Source organism: Argentina silus (genome assembly GCF_951799395.1).
Source record: "Argentina silus genome assembly, chromosome: 10".
In the NCBI taxonomy this organism is placed as follows: Eukaryota; Metazoa; Chordata; class Actinopteri; order Argentiniformes; family Argentinidae; genus Argentina; species Argentina silus.
The window spans coordinates 19785024-19802523 of record NC_139664.1 but is presented as its reverse complement, the minus strand read 5'-3'; the positions used below and the strand labels follow the sequence as shown (position 1 = coordinate 19802523).

The following is a 17500-nucleotide window of genomic DNA, read 5'->3' as shown; positions in this document are numbered from 1 at the left end:
GTAACACGGAGATGACCATTTAAAATGCATGTCATTGACTTCTCCCTGTTCATTTTGTTGTTGGGCTGTTTAGGTTTTTTTCCACAGACAATGTGTCACAGTTCAGTCTAGCGTGGCTGGAGAGGCATTTTCAAAAGATCAAATCCATCTCGTGCCACTTAGATTTTCCAATTTTCCACTTTTGGAAGGGGTCCAAGAACAGTGTCTTGTTGCACCCCAGTCAATGAGAAGATTGAACGTCAGTGTTGGCCAGACATGGAGTCAAAGGCTACTATTCCATTATAGCTTTCTCTCTCTCTCTCTCTGCTCTAATCTCTCATTCTTATGCATCAGGAAATGGCTTAGTTGCAAAATGTAGAAGGCTAGGTCAGAATACTAGAAGTTTGAGGCACCAACAGTGTGTATTTGTGTGTACTGTACAGTGAGCATCTATGTGCTAATTATTGTGCTAGTGTGTGTGTGTGTGTGTGTGTGTGTGTGTGTGTGTGTTTGTGTTTGTGTTTGTGTGTGGAGGTCTCTGGCTCGATTGAAGCAGAATGAGTGGTAAAGTGGGGTTCATTCAGCCATGGCTAATGCAATCCTTCCAAGTCAAGGTTGTGACTCTGTGGCTCTGTGGTAGGGAAAGGACAACATGGGCCTTAAAAGCTCTGTACATACACACACAGGGACACACACACACACAGATATGGACAAATACACACACAAGGGCGACTTTGTGGCAAGGCAAGGGCAGCTCGCTGCGGCCAAGGGAACATGGGTCTTAAAAGCTCTGTGGCTTGTGTATCCTGCCTTTATAGGTCAAACAATTTCGCTGTAGGGCACTGAACAGGAACACACATACACACACAAACACACACACACACACACAGGCACACACTTAAAACAGCCACACATGCACACACACTCAACAGCCACACACACACACACACACACACACATATACACAATTCCGAATAACACCCCTCTTCAACCTTCTTCTAGGTTCACAAGATTCATTGCCCTTGGTTAGGGAGGTAGCCTTTGTCTCTCTCCTCTCTCACATTAACACACAAGCCATCACCAACTCTCGCTCCGTCGTCCAAACATGCCCATAGAAGGTTTGTACTACTGTTTGGCCTGAAATGTTGCATATTTCATCACTTTTGAACTCACAGTGCTTGAAAAGCAGTGTTTAGATTATAGTGTCATCTGCGTAATAGATATTTGGTCTAATTTATGGCAGTAAATGAAGTATGGAGTTTTGTGGACAAAATGCTTTTGCCCCAGACAGCGTGACCCCAGACAAAGCTGACGAATTAATTTACTGAGCAGTATTTGTCATTATTTGGTTTCAGTGAAATAACACAAAAGTACTGTGGGAGATGATGAAAGCCTTAGGCTATGCGTCTGTAGTTTTTTCCGATCTTGGTATTGGGTAAACGAAAGTTTGACGCGTTGGTCCACCAGACCTTCCGAGCCTATTGGGTGTGGATATGTGTGGATACAAGTGTCTGGGATCAAGATTAAAATGTGTGTTCAACTACAAATTTCCATTGAAAGTGATTTAAGTTTAGGAGTAGGCTGAGAATGTATCCTCCAACCAATCCATGTGTTTCATACAGAGAGGAAAACCAGTCATTCTGACCCCCATACTGGTCCAGTATGAGCAGGAAGGGAGGGAGGGTATCAATAAGCATGACACCATCTCTGTGAAATCCCATTGGTGAACTTCCTCTGTACGCAGGTATGCGCAACAGCGATATACTTCCCGGTTTCTCTCCGCCTCGGTTTTTCCCGCAGAAAAAAGGGAGAGATTGGGAGCATTGCAAAAACCGTGCAGCCCCCATTTAGAACTTGAGAGTCAGGAGCACATTTTCCCTGGAAAAGTGACTCCATAAAGTGTCAATATCAGTTCAATATGAACTTTGATAGATGGAGCTCGGAGTGTGTCTAATGTATTCCTACAGTGGACTCAGCAGTGGGGAGAGTGACGTTTGTGCTGATTTAGATGGGCACGCTCGCTAATAATGCTAATTATCTTAGCAAGCTTTGGCCAAAGCTGACCGCTTTTCTTAGTGATCGGCTCTTTTTCAGTAATACCCCCTTGAAGATAAAAATCTATGAGACCTGATTACAGCATGCCCAAGCAGTTTTCTTCTGGTTTTCTTGTCTCACACACACACACACACACACACACACACACACACACACACACACACACACACACACACACACACACACACACACACACAAACACACACACACACACAGGCACTCCCCAAATGGATGTACACTGACAAAGGGATACACATACTCATGCTGTTCAGACATTTACTCATGCACATGTTTACATACTGTACCTTCAGACACAAGCACACACAAACACTCGCACTAAAGAAGTATATCAATGAGTCTACCTCACATTCCACACATCAAACCCTAAAATCTACCTCACTATCGTATCACCAACTGTGTCATATCCTCTTCCTCCAACAGACCATAAAGGCGACCTCGCCCCTGGGTGACCCCAGGGTGACCTATAACCTGGAGGAGGGTCAGGTCCCGGAGACCAACATGCCTGTGAGGTTCTACATCAAACCCAACAGAGCCGACGGTTCTGCCTCCATCCTGGTGGCTGAACCACTGGACTACGAGACCACACGCTTCTTCACTCTGAGGGTGCGAGTGCAGAACGTCGCCGCTGTTCCACTGGCCTCGTTCACTACGGTCTACGTCAACGTGACAGGTACCGTTCCGTCACAGCAAACGTATCGCGTTCGATACCATTCCTTATTCCGTTCCATGCATTACAATGAGCCCGTCCTCCGATTTCTACCTCCACCAGCCTCCACTGGTGTAGATATTAGCCATTTTTTGTCTCGGGTCGTGGTACTGTAGATTGAGATAGAGTACCGGTGGAGAAAAGAGAGAGAGGAAAAAAGCGAGAGAGGAGAGAGAGATAGAAAATGTAGAGGAATGAAGGAACACTGGAGAGCTTTTCAAAACAGGCAGCGCTGAAAACCACCGCTCTGCTAATGAGGTGGGAGAGAGTGACTAGAGAAAAGAAGGAGAACAGGAAAAAAAAAGAAATTGAAAAGTAATGAAAAGAAAGACAAAGTCCCCGGAAGCCTGTTAGAGTGAGGTTGTAATCAGCTAGCGACAGAAAACGCTAGTGGCTAAAGCTACGGCTCTATTAGCGATGACTCATACATCCACCGGTGAACCACAGTGGAAGAGCAATGAGGATATCTATCACTAATGGAATAAACTAAGTGAGACAGAATGGAGAGGGAATATCCTTTTCTGACTTTATGTAGAGTTTGGTTGCTTTTAGGCATACATATTTATTTATTTTGTAGTGAATGTAGCTTAGTGTATTCGGTGAACTTTTGATTCGGTGAAACAAGTTTTTGTGAGCTCTGAAAGGGTTGTGTCACTAGTCTGCTTTTAGGATAAATTATCCCCTAGAAGGCTACAAGTGAACTTTATTCTTGATTTACTTCTGCAAGTTTGCAAAGTCATCATTCTGTTTCATAGCTTCATCGTGACCCACTGTGTCTGTCCTTCACCAGATGTAAATGACAACGTTCCCTTCTTCCTGTCCTCTACCTACGAGGCCACCGTTCCGGAAGGGGCGGAGATTGGAGCATCAGTTGCCCAGGTCTCTGCCACAGACCTCGATTCTGGTCTCCATGGAATGGTGAGGATTCTATGGCATCTATGAAAGCGAGCTACATTTTCCATAATTCCTCCAATGATTCCCCTTTCTCAGCATTTTTCAGTTAATACATTAATGGAGTCTCTCATAAGGCCTACATGTTATATTGGTAACTGTCTTAACATACTCATGCCACAAATTGTTATCCAGGTTGAAGAATTGGAAATAATACCACTGAAGAATAGAGGACGGGTTAAGAATAAGACATACATATTTAAGTACAACTTCAGATGGTTATGGACATAATGAAGGAAACTCAAAGAAACTGGTCACATGACCAACCAACACAAGTTAAGATTACATTATATCTGACTCCAAAAGATATTTCATGGTTGATAATGATTGATAATGCTTTGCTCATCCCTGTGTGACAGACAATCGATCATATCAGATCCTAGATTCCATTAAGAATACCCAAAATGCTATTTTACCATGTCCTCAAGTTAAGATGAATCGGATTGTGATGGGTTTAAACTCATTACATTAAATGGGAGAACCTGATCCTGTTTATGTTGTACTGTATTAACAGAACTTTTATCTACTACACAATATCACATTAATGCACATAGGGAGAATTATAATAGAGTATCAACAAATTAACCAGTTTAACAGTTTCAAAGCAAAACATGACTGTAAGTCTAACCATACGTTTAATGTGTGTCAAGGACAACATGGGAGAGTTTTGTTGTCCTTGTCCTTAAATATCATCCCAACAAAAGGACATAGGTGTGAGAAACATTACAATAGCAAAGGAATTGACAAATGCTAACACCACCACCAAATCCGTTTACACGGTAAGCTAGCTATTTCGCTAGTTTTGCTAATGGCTGACCATAACAATGGTTTCATAACAGTGTATCATAAGACAAGGTCATAGCAATCAGTGAGATAGCAATCCACCTCTACAATTTGTTCCGCAAAGCTCCAGAGTGTTGACATTCGACTTTGATTCAGTGATGAGATTCAGACATTCAATGTGCTCTTCTCTTTCCCATTCCGTTGTGGCTGCAGATAAACTATGTGATTCTGAAGGACGAGAGTGGAGATTCCCAGTACTTCAGTATCAACTCCTACACGGGGGTCATCCACACGCGGGCCTCTTTCGACCGCGAACAGAAAGGTTCCTACCTCATAGAGGTCCAGTCTCAGGACAGCTCTGAGTCCGCAAGGCCTGGACAACAGGGGCAGCCCAACACTGGTGGGTAACACATACCCACACATACACACACACACACACACACACACACACACACACACACACACACACACACACACACATACACATCCTGCCACCTTTGCCCCCTCCTCCCCATTATCCAACGAGTCAATATCACTCGCTCCCTAACCAGGCTGTACAATCCAGATCTCTCTCTCTCTCACACACACACACACACACACACACACACACACACACACACACACACTCACACGAGCTGGCATTGTCCCTGTTATGAGTGCATCCAGATGAACTTCATTCATTAAGACGTCGTTAGCGCTCCGCTAATGGAACAGGCTAATGGCTAATCTGGGTTTTGAGTCAATAATGACCTGCACACAGAGGGATGACAAAAGGACAGCCATTTCACCATCATCCCACCACTACACTGTCTGTTAGAGCCATCAAGGTCTCTCTGTAGAGTTGATCCAGCAGTGGCTAGCAAACATCATTCTCTCTTTCCCCCTGAAATGGCTGCTTTTGTGAATGTTGTGTAAGGTTAGGTAGTTAAGTTAATGGTTCTGTTTTCTCATGCCAGGTGTGACTTTCTCTAATGTCATCGGTCTACACAGACAAGGCCAATGTGATTTCTACTGTGTGACTGTGTCAACACACATTATAGTTACTCTCTTAGCCCCGACTCCAGTCCCAATGGTTAAATGATAATGATACATTATTATTAACTGTTATGCCTGTACACAGACATCCATAACGTCTACAGGTGTTGGTATAATGTATTAATTGATGCATTTGTTGAATTTCCATTCATTCTCGGAGTTGAGACAGTTGAAATGAAATTGACTTTTCTATTGAGACTTTATTCTCATCCACATTGATAATGATACATATTTGCATTTATGTAGCACTTTTACATGGATATGGGGTAACTCACCCTTATACCCCACCTGTGTGCACTACAATATAGCACCCATCTGGGTTATGCACAGCAGCCATTTTGTGCCAGAACTTCCACCACATTATCACCACAGTGGGTAAGTGAGGAGAGGTTGATTGGTTGTGACTATTGAGTAAATGTCCCTCTTTGTTCTCACTGGTCCACACAGACACAGCCTACGTCCGTGTCTACGTCACGGATGTCAATGACAACGCTCCGGCTTTTGCCCAATCGGTGTATGAGGTCAGCGTGGAGGAGGACAAAGAGGTGGGCTTCGTCCTCATCACTGTGACAGCCAACGACGAGGACGAAGGTGAGTGACAGCCCCGTCATCACAGAAACACTCAGGAGAGAGCATGGGATGGGATCAAACGGTCAACCGTGCTTTTACGTGAAAAAAGGCATTTGTTGGATTAAGTTCACCTGTAATGGAAAAAAACTTACTACAATAATGCTTGTATCTTTTACGACCTTGGCCTAAACAAGACCAAAGATATGGAGGCCGGACGCAACAATTGACATGACAATGCCGGTCTTAGTCATAACCAGTGGTGGAGACAGAATTTGGAGGATGGGCTCATTGTAATGCATGGAATGAAATGAGGAACGTGTTTGAAACCGTTTGATACCATTCCTCATTCCATTCCATGCATTACAATGAGCCCGTCCTCCAACTTCTACCTCCACCAGCCTCCCCTGATATAAACACAATACCGGTCCCAGACATAACATCTTTTGATCTTAGTCCTTGATAATCTCAGGGACTCTCAAGTCCTATACTCATAGGTGAAAAATTACTTTTGGGCCATAGTGGTTCTGTAACATGGTGTCCCAAATCTCTAAGTGGATAGCATGAACATCGACGTGTATTGTATCCTGTAGTTGTGTATACTTGACTGTTCTACCTCTCACGACTGTGATGGAATCACTCAGTCTCCAAACCATCATGAAAAGTCCCCAGTGATAGATCCCTCTGAGTTTATGACTCCTTTTCAATATCAAGTTCAATTTCCGTTGATGCTCTGACAGTCTCTACAGGGAATGTCGAAAAGTATGGGATAAATTTAGGTAAAGAATACTCTCAATCGCTCCCTCTCTCTCTTTCGTTCTCTATCACTCTGTCTCTCCCATTGCCTGTCACTCTCTCTCTCTCTCTCTCTCTCTCTCTCTCTCTCTCTCTCTCTGTCTCATTCTCTCGTTTTTTGTTGGTGCTTGTTAGCACATCTCGGTGGTGAATGTGGGTGGTGTGGATGCGTCCCCCCGAGGTACTCATTTGATGTCTGTCTCTTTGTTTGTGTTTGTCCCTCATCTCTCTCCTCCGCTGAAAATTAATAAATAAAAAAAACACAGAGCGTGCTCTCTTAATGACAGCAGTAAATCCTTTGTGGGTGTAGATGTGGAGCGTTGTTTTGGTGAAAATGTCACGTTCCATGATGCTTTCACAGGTGCTGAAATGACATCTGATTTAGCGTTCTTGCTTCGTTACATTTAGCAAGTGAGCGAAGATGAGAATTGGGGCCAATTTTGTTTTTGTTTTTCCTCTACAATCTGACGTCAAATTAGCAACTGTCTTGGCTCAGATATTTATCCCTCATCAGACACCTTGGGCTAGATCCCTTAGCGGATTCAAAGAAGCATACGGCCCCAAAAATACGCTGAACACAGAATTAAGAACTGCTAAGATAGCAAACTAGCGCAAACAACAACAATAATTCCCTCCCACATGCATCGGCTTATCCCCGCCACCGCTCTGTAGACTTGAGCTGGGATCCGCCGTCTCAACAATGGCTCCATCTGGTAATTAGGGGAAACGTCTCTCTCAGCGGAGGAGCCCAGGAGTGAGTGGAATAAAAAGCAGCAGCGGCCATTTTGACTCCCCCTTGCCCCCCCACGCAGGTGTCCGAGTAGGGAGATGATCTGTATTAGCGGGGAGATTAGTTGTAAAACATGACATGATCCTGCTAAGCGCTAGCCTTGCTGAGTAGGCACCCTTGGGGAGGGGGCGGGGGGGCGGTGAGGGGGGTTGGGGGGGGGGGGGGGGGAGTGGAAAGGACAGACAATTACAAGAGAGAAAAAGTTGGGGAGAGAACAGGAGGAGAGGAAAAAGACCAGACCAGACGAGCGAAGGTGAGACGCCGTGGGACGAGAGAGACGAGACAGCTGCAGCAGCCACCAAACCCAGCTTACCACAGCAAAGCACAGGAGAGCCAGAGCTGAAATACATCTTCTTTTCATCTGTGTTTATGTCTCAGCACTCCTCTGACAGAGGGGGGGGTGTGGGGGGTTTGGGGGGGGGGGGGTGCTTGGGGGATGTATTTCAGCTCTGGCTCTCCTGTGCTTTGCTGTGGTAAGCTGGGTTTGGTGGCTGCTGCAGCTGTCTCGTCTCTCTCGTCCCACGGCGTCTCACCTTCGCTCGTCTCATCTGGTCTTTTTCCTCTCCTCCTGTTCTCTCCCCAACTTTTTCTCTCTTCTAATTGTCTGTCCTTTCCACCCTTCTCACCACATTTTCACCTCTTCCTCCCGAGCTCCTCAGCTCTCCTGTCTCTTCTTTTTATCTCCTCTGACACCCCCCCCCCCCGCCCCCCTCTCTCTCTCTCTTTCTCTCTGTTATTCATCTCCTCTCATCAGTTGTTGTTTCTCGTGCTTGTGTCACTTTTGTTGGGGTCAGTTCTGGTGTTGGACGAGTCAGTTCAGTGGTCTTCTTTATCCAAGGTGACAATGTTAGGTCTGAGAGCGTCGCGCCACAGCTTAGCCAAGCAGTTCATGATAAATCACCTCAATGTTCATCGTCCAGTGAAGCTTGGCCTGCCTGCCTGTGCCTATCCACCCCCTCATCACACACACACACACACACACGTGTACAAGCAGACACACACACACACACACACACACACACAAACACACACACAAACATATATACACACACATGGCAGTATACACACACACACACACATTCTTGGATCCACGTGTGTATGTGAGTTTGCTTTCGTAACAGGATTAGTTTGCTTGACCTTTAGTTTAGATCTGCACAGAGGGTCACCTACACTCACCACCTGTCAACATCAACAGAGCACGGCCATTACAATGATGACTCTCACGCTTGGCATAACACACCTCCACCGGAGGAGCTCTACCGTTTGACAGGGCGATAGTGATTGGTTGTGTTGGGAGCCCTAGGCCACACATTGGCCAGTGGAGATATCTTAGAGGACAAGTCAAGCTGTGTCACAATTTAACATCACTCTCCTTGTCAAATTATACCACGGCTACAACATCTAAGGTTACCTCTTTTTTTCCCCAATCTTTTTTGCTCACTTTTATAAAGGGTTTATAAATTATTTACTACTAAACTAAGGATTATTTGTTTATAAATCCTTTATAACCCATTAACAAACAGCTATAAGTAATTTGTTTGAATTATTCGATAGCCTCACTATTTGGCAAGCACCAAGTGGCTATCAAACAATATAACTTATGAGTTGAATTGAATTATTAAGAGCACCTTAATGTAAGTGTTACCCTTGTTTTGATTGGGCCTATCAAAGTGATACAAATACATCACAGTGATTTTGTATTGAGAGTTCAGGTATCATAGCTCCAATAACACTTTAATGAATTAATGTGCTTCACCATCGATTTCTCTTTGCTACCTTGTAATGGCATTGATGCTTCCACAATGCTCCAAAGCTCAGAACGTGCCCGGTAGTCGACCAGGTTATTCTGATTATTTTTGGAAGCGTGAGCACAACGTTTTACTGAATCTTGACAAACGTTTGACAACTGGAAACTTGGCCAGTTTTTTTTTGCAGAATCAAGAGGAAGCTGTTATGTCATGCCGTGGTTGTCCATGTGATGGTGCCTTGCCTGAAAGCTCCTCCAGAGAACGGATTATGTTTGAAGTTGTGACATTAAGAAATGTTAATGGTTGAGAAAATGTATGACTTGGCTTATCACTGTTCTGACAACACAATTATGTTGAAGAGACATTTTATTTTCCTGTACCTGTACCTGTTTCTAGAGAGATCTGCATCACATGAGAAAATCCTTACATCAGAGTTTGATGCCAATACACCCTCCTTCCCCCATACGCTACTCCCTTGTGTATTGCATTTCAAAAGCACATCAAAGAGCGTTTTCCATGAAATCCCAATATTTCCCCATTACGCTCCCAATGGAACTCTGGGAAATTGAAATAATTAGGGAACAGATCTCCGTAGGGAATTGACAGCACATTCTTCACGGCCCCCCCTGTTTAAACGTTCCCGCAGAGCTGATTAGTTTCAGCGTCTTTTGTCGCAGACATCCTTTTAGGATCGTGTTTCATCCCCAAAGTGGAAAATATGCCAAACCAAGAACTTTTGGGATTTAATAACATCAATATTTTTTTTCGCTGAGGTTGACTTTAGAATGGAATTTAGTCAAAGGTTTGTCGGTAAACAGATATAGGTTGTCTGGCTAAATGATAAACACATTGATTCAGGAGGGGGGGGGGGGGGGGAAGTGGGGTGCAGTTTACTGTATGCTCTTGATAGGAGTTGCTGTAAAGCACAGATCTGGGACCAGCTTACCCTCCCTGCCTCCTAACCTTAACCATAAGGGGCAGAAATGTGCAAACTGGCCGTGGATCAGTATCGTCTTGGGGCAACTTAATCCGACTCCACAAGGGGGAACAGGGTGTGACCTTAATCTGAATTTGGGAGCCCCTGTTATGCTGAGGATGAGACCACTTAACCCCTTCAGACCTCCCCGCCCCCTGGTGTGTGTACATTTGCCCCCCTTCCCCAGTGTTACTCAGAATGTGTGTGTGTGTGTGTGTGTGTGTGTGTGTGTGTGTGTGTGTGTGTGTGTGTGTGTTTGTGTGTGTGGGGGTATGGGTGTGTGTGTGTGTGTGTGTGTATGTGTGTGTGTGTGTATGTGTGTGTGTGTGTGTGTGTGTGTGTGTGTGTGTGTGTGTGTGTGTGTGTGTGTGTGTGTTTAGGGGAGGGGGGTAACCATATGGCCAGACCGATCATTAGGGAGGCTGCCGGAGGCAAAAAGCACTGGAGCTTCTCCCCTCCGTCCAAACACACACACACACATTCAACCTCTGGGCGAGTGTCACGGCAGATCGTGCTCAGAGGCTCTGACGGACCGGCGCACTTAAGCTCTCCTTCACACACACACACACACACATGCACACACACACACACTCTCGGTAGGAGCATGACATGTCGTAATGAGGGCCCAACACGTCTCACACAGATGGTGTTTGTCTCCTAAAATCTCCTCTGTGCCGGTAAACAGGGCCAGAGCCAGACCCAGGCGTGCGTGTGTGTGTGTGTGTGTGTGTGTGTGTGTGTGTGTGTGTGTGGTGTGTGTGTTTGTATGTCTGTGTGTGTCAGAAAGAAACTACTTTGTGTGTGTGTGTGTGTGTGTGTGTGTGTGTGTGTGTGTTGCACATGTGTTGCACGTGTGTATGTTTTATTTCTAAAGGGGCAAATAGAGAGTAGTTGTGTAAAGGGCTTCCTAGTCTTCATGTCTTGGCCATTAAGCCTTGTGCACAACCTCTACAATTCACATTTTCTCATTATGAGACTCCTTGATCCCCACTTATTTAGGGTTAGGGTTAGGCATAATCTGCATAATCAGGTCTTAAGTCGCTTTATAAGGACTCTATGAAGGCCAGACAGTGGAGCCTCAGAACTCACTAGCAGGTCACTAGGCGGGAACAAGGCTTCTTTGATCCCTCCCCTCATTATTCAGATTTTTCCGAGAGGGAACGCCACCCCCCAACCCTCCTTCTTCTCCCTCTCTGCTCATGATCAGAAACCTGATTTGGGGCAGACAGGGTTAGAGAGGAGTGGAATCTCCACTGTAAGTGTTGAGGGTCTAATGAGCCCCTCTGTGAGAGAATAGGATGTTTTCCTCCCAAATATTTGATAGCTGGTCGGTGCTTGGTGACTCTAGGAGGGGATTAGAAAGGGCTGTTGGAAGTGTGTGTGTGTGTGGGTGGTGTATGTGTGTGTGTGTGTGTGTGTGTGTGTGTGTGCGCGTTTTCGTGCACATGCCCACTAAGTGTGTTCACTACTGTTTGTGTCCTCACATGAGCCTCAATCTCTCTGTATATTTCCTCTCTTTCTATCTCGAACAGAACCAGAGTTGTATATTGATGAGTTATGTTCTGAAAAGTGAGGCACGTGTCAAGACCACCTCAATCCTTGACCATTCCCCTTTTTACGGTAACCAAGGTGCCAATGCCAAGCTGCGCTACCAGATCACCTCTGGCAACATCATGGGCACCTTCGACGTGGAACCCGAGGTGGGCACCATCTTCGTGGCCCAGCCGCTCGACTACGAGATGGAGCAACGCTACGAGCTACGGCTAGTCGCCTCGGACGGGAAATGGGAGAACGAGAGCCTGGTGGTGGTCCAGGTGGTCAACCGCAACGACGAGGCGCCCGTGTTCGGCCAGACGGAGTACCACGGCGCCGTCACCGAGGAGCTCACGGAGCTGCCCGTCTTTGTGCTGGAGGTCAGTGAGCTTAAGAACAGCTTCATAACCGCTTCATTAAGGCTACGTAGGCCCTTCATGGTCTCTGGCGTGAGCGATGAGCGTTTGTAAGCCTTTGTTTCCATTTAAAGAGGTTCACTTTCATTCAAGTGTATGTGTACAGTATATAAAAACAGAAAAAGGTTTCCATAATAGAATACAATTGAATTATACTCCCTGAGATGGAAATTTGCCTGGGGCTTTCCCTCACTGGCAATATTATATAGCGTAATGTAGCAACACAAGACACATGTGTGAAATTGTTTAACATGGGATAGGCCCATTTTATACTTATTATAACATAATATCATATTATATCCCTAAGTGCTGTTACCTGATACCCCTTGCCAAGAGGCCCCACAGTTAGAAATAAATACAATTTACTTAGAAAGAAAACGTGCCTGCTTTTTCCTTCGACTTTCTACACAGCCTGCTTTCGTCACACCTATTCCCCGTAATTGTGTAATGTGTCCATGTCGCCAAGGTGAATCAGATGAAAAAGGAAACAGATTCTAGAGGGCATGGAAGTAATCCTGGAGAGAGAGGCATGTGTCACCGAGTCGTCAACCCTGGCCCGCTTCCTCAGCAGGGGGGGAATTGATTTGATGTGCGCCTGGTTCCCGTCTAATGCACTAAATAGTTTTCCAGTGTGTGTGGCAGCCATTGTCGTCCCCGAAGTGGGTTTCACTCTGTATATTAATACAATCCTGCCGATAGAGAAAAGCGAGAGAAAATCCAATTTGAAACAAATACTTTGACTTACCTGTATGGCCTCGGCTGTCACGCGTGCCGGTGTTTCTCGATATTGTCTTTCTCCTTCCATTGTCAAGAAATGGAGAGAGGAGGAAAAAAAGCGAAACTTCAAAGGCTTTTGTAAACAAACCCTCCGGTGAGAGGAGAAGAGAAGAAGAGGGAAAGTGCATTTCTCTTTGTTGGCGTCGATTAACTTTTAATTGCATTGTGAGTTCTGGTGACAGACGTGGGAGAATGTGTCAGTGTCTGCGCCGCACGCATGTCCTTAACTCAGAGAGATAGCATAAAGGCAGGTTAATTATCTCAAACGTGTTTCTTCCATTGTTGATGAGTTAATGCGTATGAGCTTCTGGAATCAATTCTCTTTTCATGTCCTAATTCTCAGGCCAGACAAAATATGCAGAGGCAGAATTCCCTCTAGCTCTAAGAATTCATCAATTTAAATCAAACATACTGTTTATGGAATTGATTCAAATCAAAGTGAATATTCTGTCATGAAATATGAAAATAGACATGAATATTGAAAACAGACTGGGCTGTAAATGTATTGAGAATCTCCTCCCTCCCCTAAGAAAGAAAGGAAAAGAAATACCCTCCTAAATCAATCCTGGGAGGATTGGTAAAGTTGCATTTAATTGAAGAGTCAACTTTGCTGCAGATTCCATCCCTAGTTTCTAATTCTTTTGATAAGTACACTGCAGAATTCTTACTCTAAGTTGCAGTCATAGTCGTTTACTTTACTAATTGAGTTATGACTCACTTACACTATGGCTAAGGCCACAGTGATGGTTATAGCGTGGTAATGCAAAAAAACGATGTTTTGATGTTTCAACACTTTCACACGCAGGTCTCAGCCACAGACCCGGACCAGGAGGCCGACCAGGGCGCCCTGCGCTTCTCCCTCCATGGCCAGGGCGCTGGCAGCGAGTTCACCATTGACGAACGCACAGGCCGCATCTATGCCCAGCGGCGTCTTGACCGTGAGGAGCGCCCGGCTTGGCGATTCCTTGTCCTGGCCACAGACGAGGTAGGGGCAGGCTTGACGGGCTTTGCTGACGTCCTATTAGAAGTCCGTGACGTCAATGACAATGCGCCCTTTTTCCCGTGTCCGACCCCGGACGCTTCGGGCTGCTTCGTTGGCCACGTTCCCGAAAACTCACCCGCCGATACATCGGTGATGGAGATGAGGGCCACGGACCTTGACGACCCCAAGGCGGGCAAAAACGCTGTGCTTACCTATCGCATCGTCCAGAATGTTCGCAATGAAATCAATCTCAACCTGTTCTCCATCAACCCCTCGACCGGGACCATCTATACGGTTCTGCGGTCGCTGGACCGTGAGGTTGAAGACCGCTATCTGGTTGTAGTGGAGGCCAGGGATGGTGGGGGCCTGACCGGGACTGGGACAGCTACTATTGTGGTGTCGGATGTGAATGACCACCCTCCAGTTTTCACCCAGAGGGTCTACACAGCCCAGGTGGGTACACTGGCTCAACGCAAATACCTGTCTTGTGTTACTTTTTCGCCCCCCACATTGTTCATTTGTCATTTGTGTTTCAGTTTTACCCACGCTATCTCCCTCATGTATACAGTTAAAAAATATTTGTTTCCCATTTTAAATACTTTTTACATTATGTTCTTTTGTGATTTAACTTTTCTTTATTCTTACTTTGATATCTCATTACTGTTACCTCAGCACTTTGAGTGTCATGTACAGTATGGAAAGCTTAACATACGTCATGATTACGTTTGTCATGTTGACCTTTTCACTTTGTGTGCTCAGAGAACAGACTAACCAATCAGATATGATGTTGCTATCAGGTGGCGGAGGAGCTGGAGGTCAACAGCGAGGTGCTGGCAGTGTCGGCCACCGATGGCGACCAGGGCGAGAATGCGGTGGTCACTTTCAGCATCGTTGGTGGTGACGAGGACAGGAAGTTCTTCGTGGAGACCGACAAGGTGAACCGCCGTGGTGTGGTGCGGCTGAAGAAGAAGATCGACTTTGAGAAGCCCCACGAGAGGACCTTTAACTTGACGGTGAAGGCGGAAGACGCCGATTTCTTCAGCCTGGCATATTGTCTCGTCCAGGTGGAGGATTCCAACGACCACGCACCCGTTTTCTTCCCGCAGTTCTACGAGGCGTCCGCAATGTCTGAGGATGTGCCGGTGGGCACCATTGTGGCTCAAGTCACCGCCGCTGATCTCGACTCGGGCCAAAATGGCCGCTTTTCATACAGTATTGCCAAGGAGTCTGACCCGTATGGCCAGTTCCTGGTGGACCAGTCCGGCTGGGTGGTGGTGGCTGACTCTCTGGACCGGGAGAAAGTATCACAGCATAGGCTCATGGTCCTGGCCACCGACACGGGCAGCCCGCCACTCACGGGCACTGCCATCGTCATGGTTACCGTGCTGGATGTCAACGACAACGGGCCGGAGTTCGAGGTGCTTTACCGGCCGATTGTGTGGGAGAACATGGCGGCGCCTCAACCGGTGCGCATGAACGAAACGTCCCTGCTTCTCCACGCGGCCGACCGCGACTCTTCGCCCAACGGCGGCCCCTTCTCCATCCGCCTGCTCATGTTGACCTCCGACGCCACCAACTTCAACCTGACGGACCTGCGCAATGGTAGCGCTGCTCTGACCGCCTTGCGAGCCTTTGATCGTGAGCGCCAGAAGGAGTACCGCCTCCCCATCCTCATGATTGACAGCGGCTCTCCTCCAATGAGCTCCACCAGCACACTGACGGTCATAATTGGCGACAGAAACGACCACCCACACTTGTCGGGCCATACTGACTTCATCGTGTACAGCTACCAGGGTACGTTCACCGAGCGCTCTGGTAATGTTGTTACGACGCTCACTTGTCACAGTTGACTGCTTACAGCCCTCTTGCAGCAACTACATCACTTATTTAGTGTTTCATGCCATCTGTCAGCTTGCTTTAATTTGCCAGAAAAACTGAGGTTTTCTGTAATGTATTTTTAGTGGATCCACTGTAGGGGTTTTTCCAGATGAAAGTACATTAACCCTCTAATAAGAATTCATCATGTATCTCCAAAACAGACCATGAAGCAAACAATTTACTTAAAGCTTAAGTCCTAGGTTTGATAGGCATATAAACAGGAGCCATTGGAAAAAGCTGTTGATTTCACGCCTAACGGGATTACAGCACTCCATTTAGCTTTTTGGAGGGAAAATGAGAGCTAGCATGCTAATGTGTGTGCGTCCCCCCGCTGTGTTCCTAAAACCGTGTCCATATGTGCCAATGAGGCGTCGCTCTCCTCCTTATCTGCTAAAAGAAAAGTGCTCCTACCCTCCTTTCCCTCTTCCCTCTCCTCCCCCTCTCTCTTACTTTCACTTTGAGAGTTTTAGGTGTTCCACAGGGACAGGTTCTGCTCCCACTCCTAATTCAGAGTTGTTTTGTTCCCCCACTCAGGTGTTCTCCCGACGACGGTGCTTGGACAGGTTCAATCCCCTGACCTTGACGACTGGAGTGAGAAGGTTTACCGATTCGAAGGCAAACCCCCCAGGTACTATGATCTCCTTTGCTGAAGTTTGAAATGAAGAGAGGCACAGAGAGAGACACACAGAAAGTGTGCAGTAAAAGAGGTAAAAAAAGAAAAAAGCGAGGGATCGAAAGGGATAGAGAGAGACGTAATTGTATGATAAGGAGAGAAAGACAAAGCTGAGAGGATGGGGAAAAGAGGCAGTGAAAGAGAAAGAGAAAGAGAAAGAGAAAGCGAGCGAATGACTGAGTGAGAGACAACGTAGGAGACAGAGGAAAAGAGATTGAAAGAAAGAGAGAGAGAGAGAGGAAGAAAAAGGCTGAAAGAGAGGAAGAAAGAGCAAGAGAGAGTGAGAGAAAGGGGAGATAAGACTTGACTTGGAGCACCATTATTAATACTTCATGACGAATTGTATTGAAAATTCCCAGTGAAGCCAAGCGTGGCGCCCTTGTTTTGTTTGATGGGGCAACGTGTTTTTCTGGCATGTATGCGTTGAAAAGAACCTGATTATGCTCCTGGCACCTCTCCTTCTAATGAGACACCTGTAATGGGCTAGAGGTGGTGAGCACGCGAGAAAAGATGACAAGAAATGACAAAGATAGAAAGAAAGAGAGAGCAAGAAAGAGACCATTACCATACCGAAAACCCAGTCAGCAGATCTCAATTGGCGCAGACAATTGGATCATCTCATTATATATCCTATCCCCTGTTTAGATGATGGTTTGAAGCCTATTTGTTTTCTGTCAACCAGAAGTGCTGTGTTGGATGTTTGGCTCGGGCTAGCCTAGCAAACACAGATCATTAATGTATTACATTAATACGCTGTCCCGGGAAGAGTGGCGTGACGCGTACGGCCTCGCTTGCGATGACTCTTCGATCCGGCCGGAGGTTTGATTGGCTTACG

General features: G+C 46.1%; 1 protein-coding gene across 1 annotated transcript in view; it reads left to right on the top strand.

Annotated features, from left to right (window-relative positions):
- Nucleotides 1-17500, top strand: part of LOC310811455 (neural-cadherin) — a 129774-nt gene that overhangs the window by 96990 nt on the left and 15284 nt on the right. The window contains exons 13-20 of the mRNA XM_083679619.1: nt 2476-2725; nt 3552-3679; nt 4709-4895; nt 5978-6121; nt 12036-12319; nt 13938-14567; nt 14912-15908; nt 16527-16620. Of these exons, the coding sequence (XP_083535745.1) occupies nt 2476-2725; nt 3552-3679; nt 4709-4895; nt 5978-6121; nt 12036-12319; nt 13938-14567; nt 14912-15908; nt 16527-16620 (2714 nt within the window). The remainder of the gene's footprint in view (nt 1-2475; nt 2726-3551; nt 3680-4708; nt 4896-5977; nt 6122-12035; nt 12320-13937; nt 14568-14911; nt 15909-16526; nt 16621-17500) is intronic.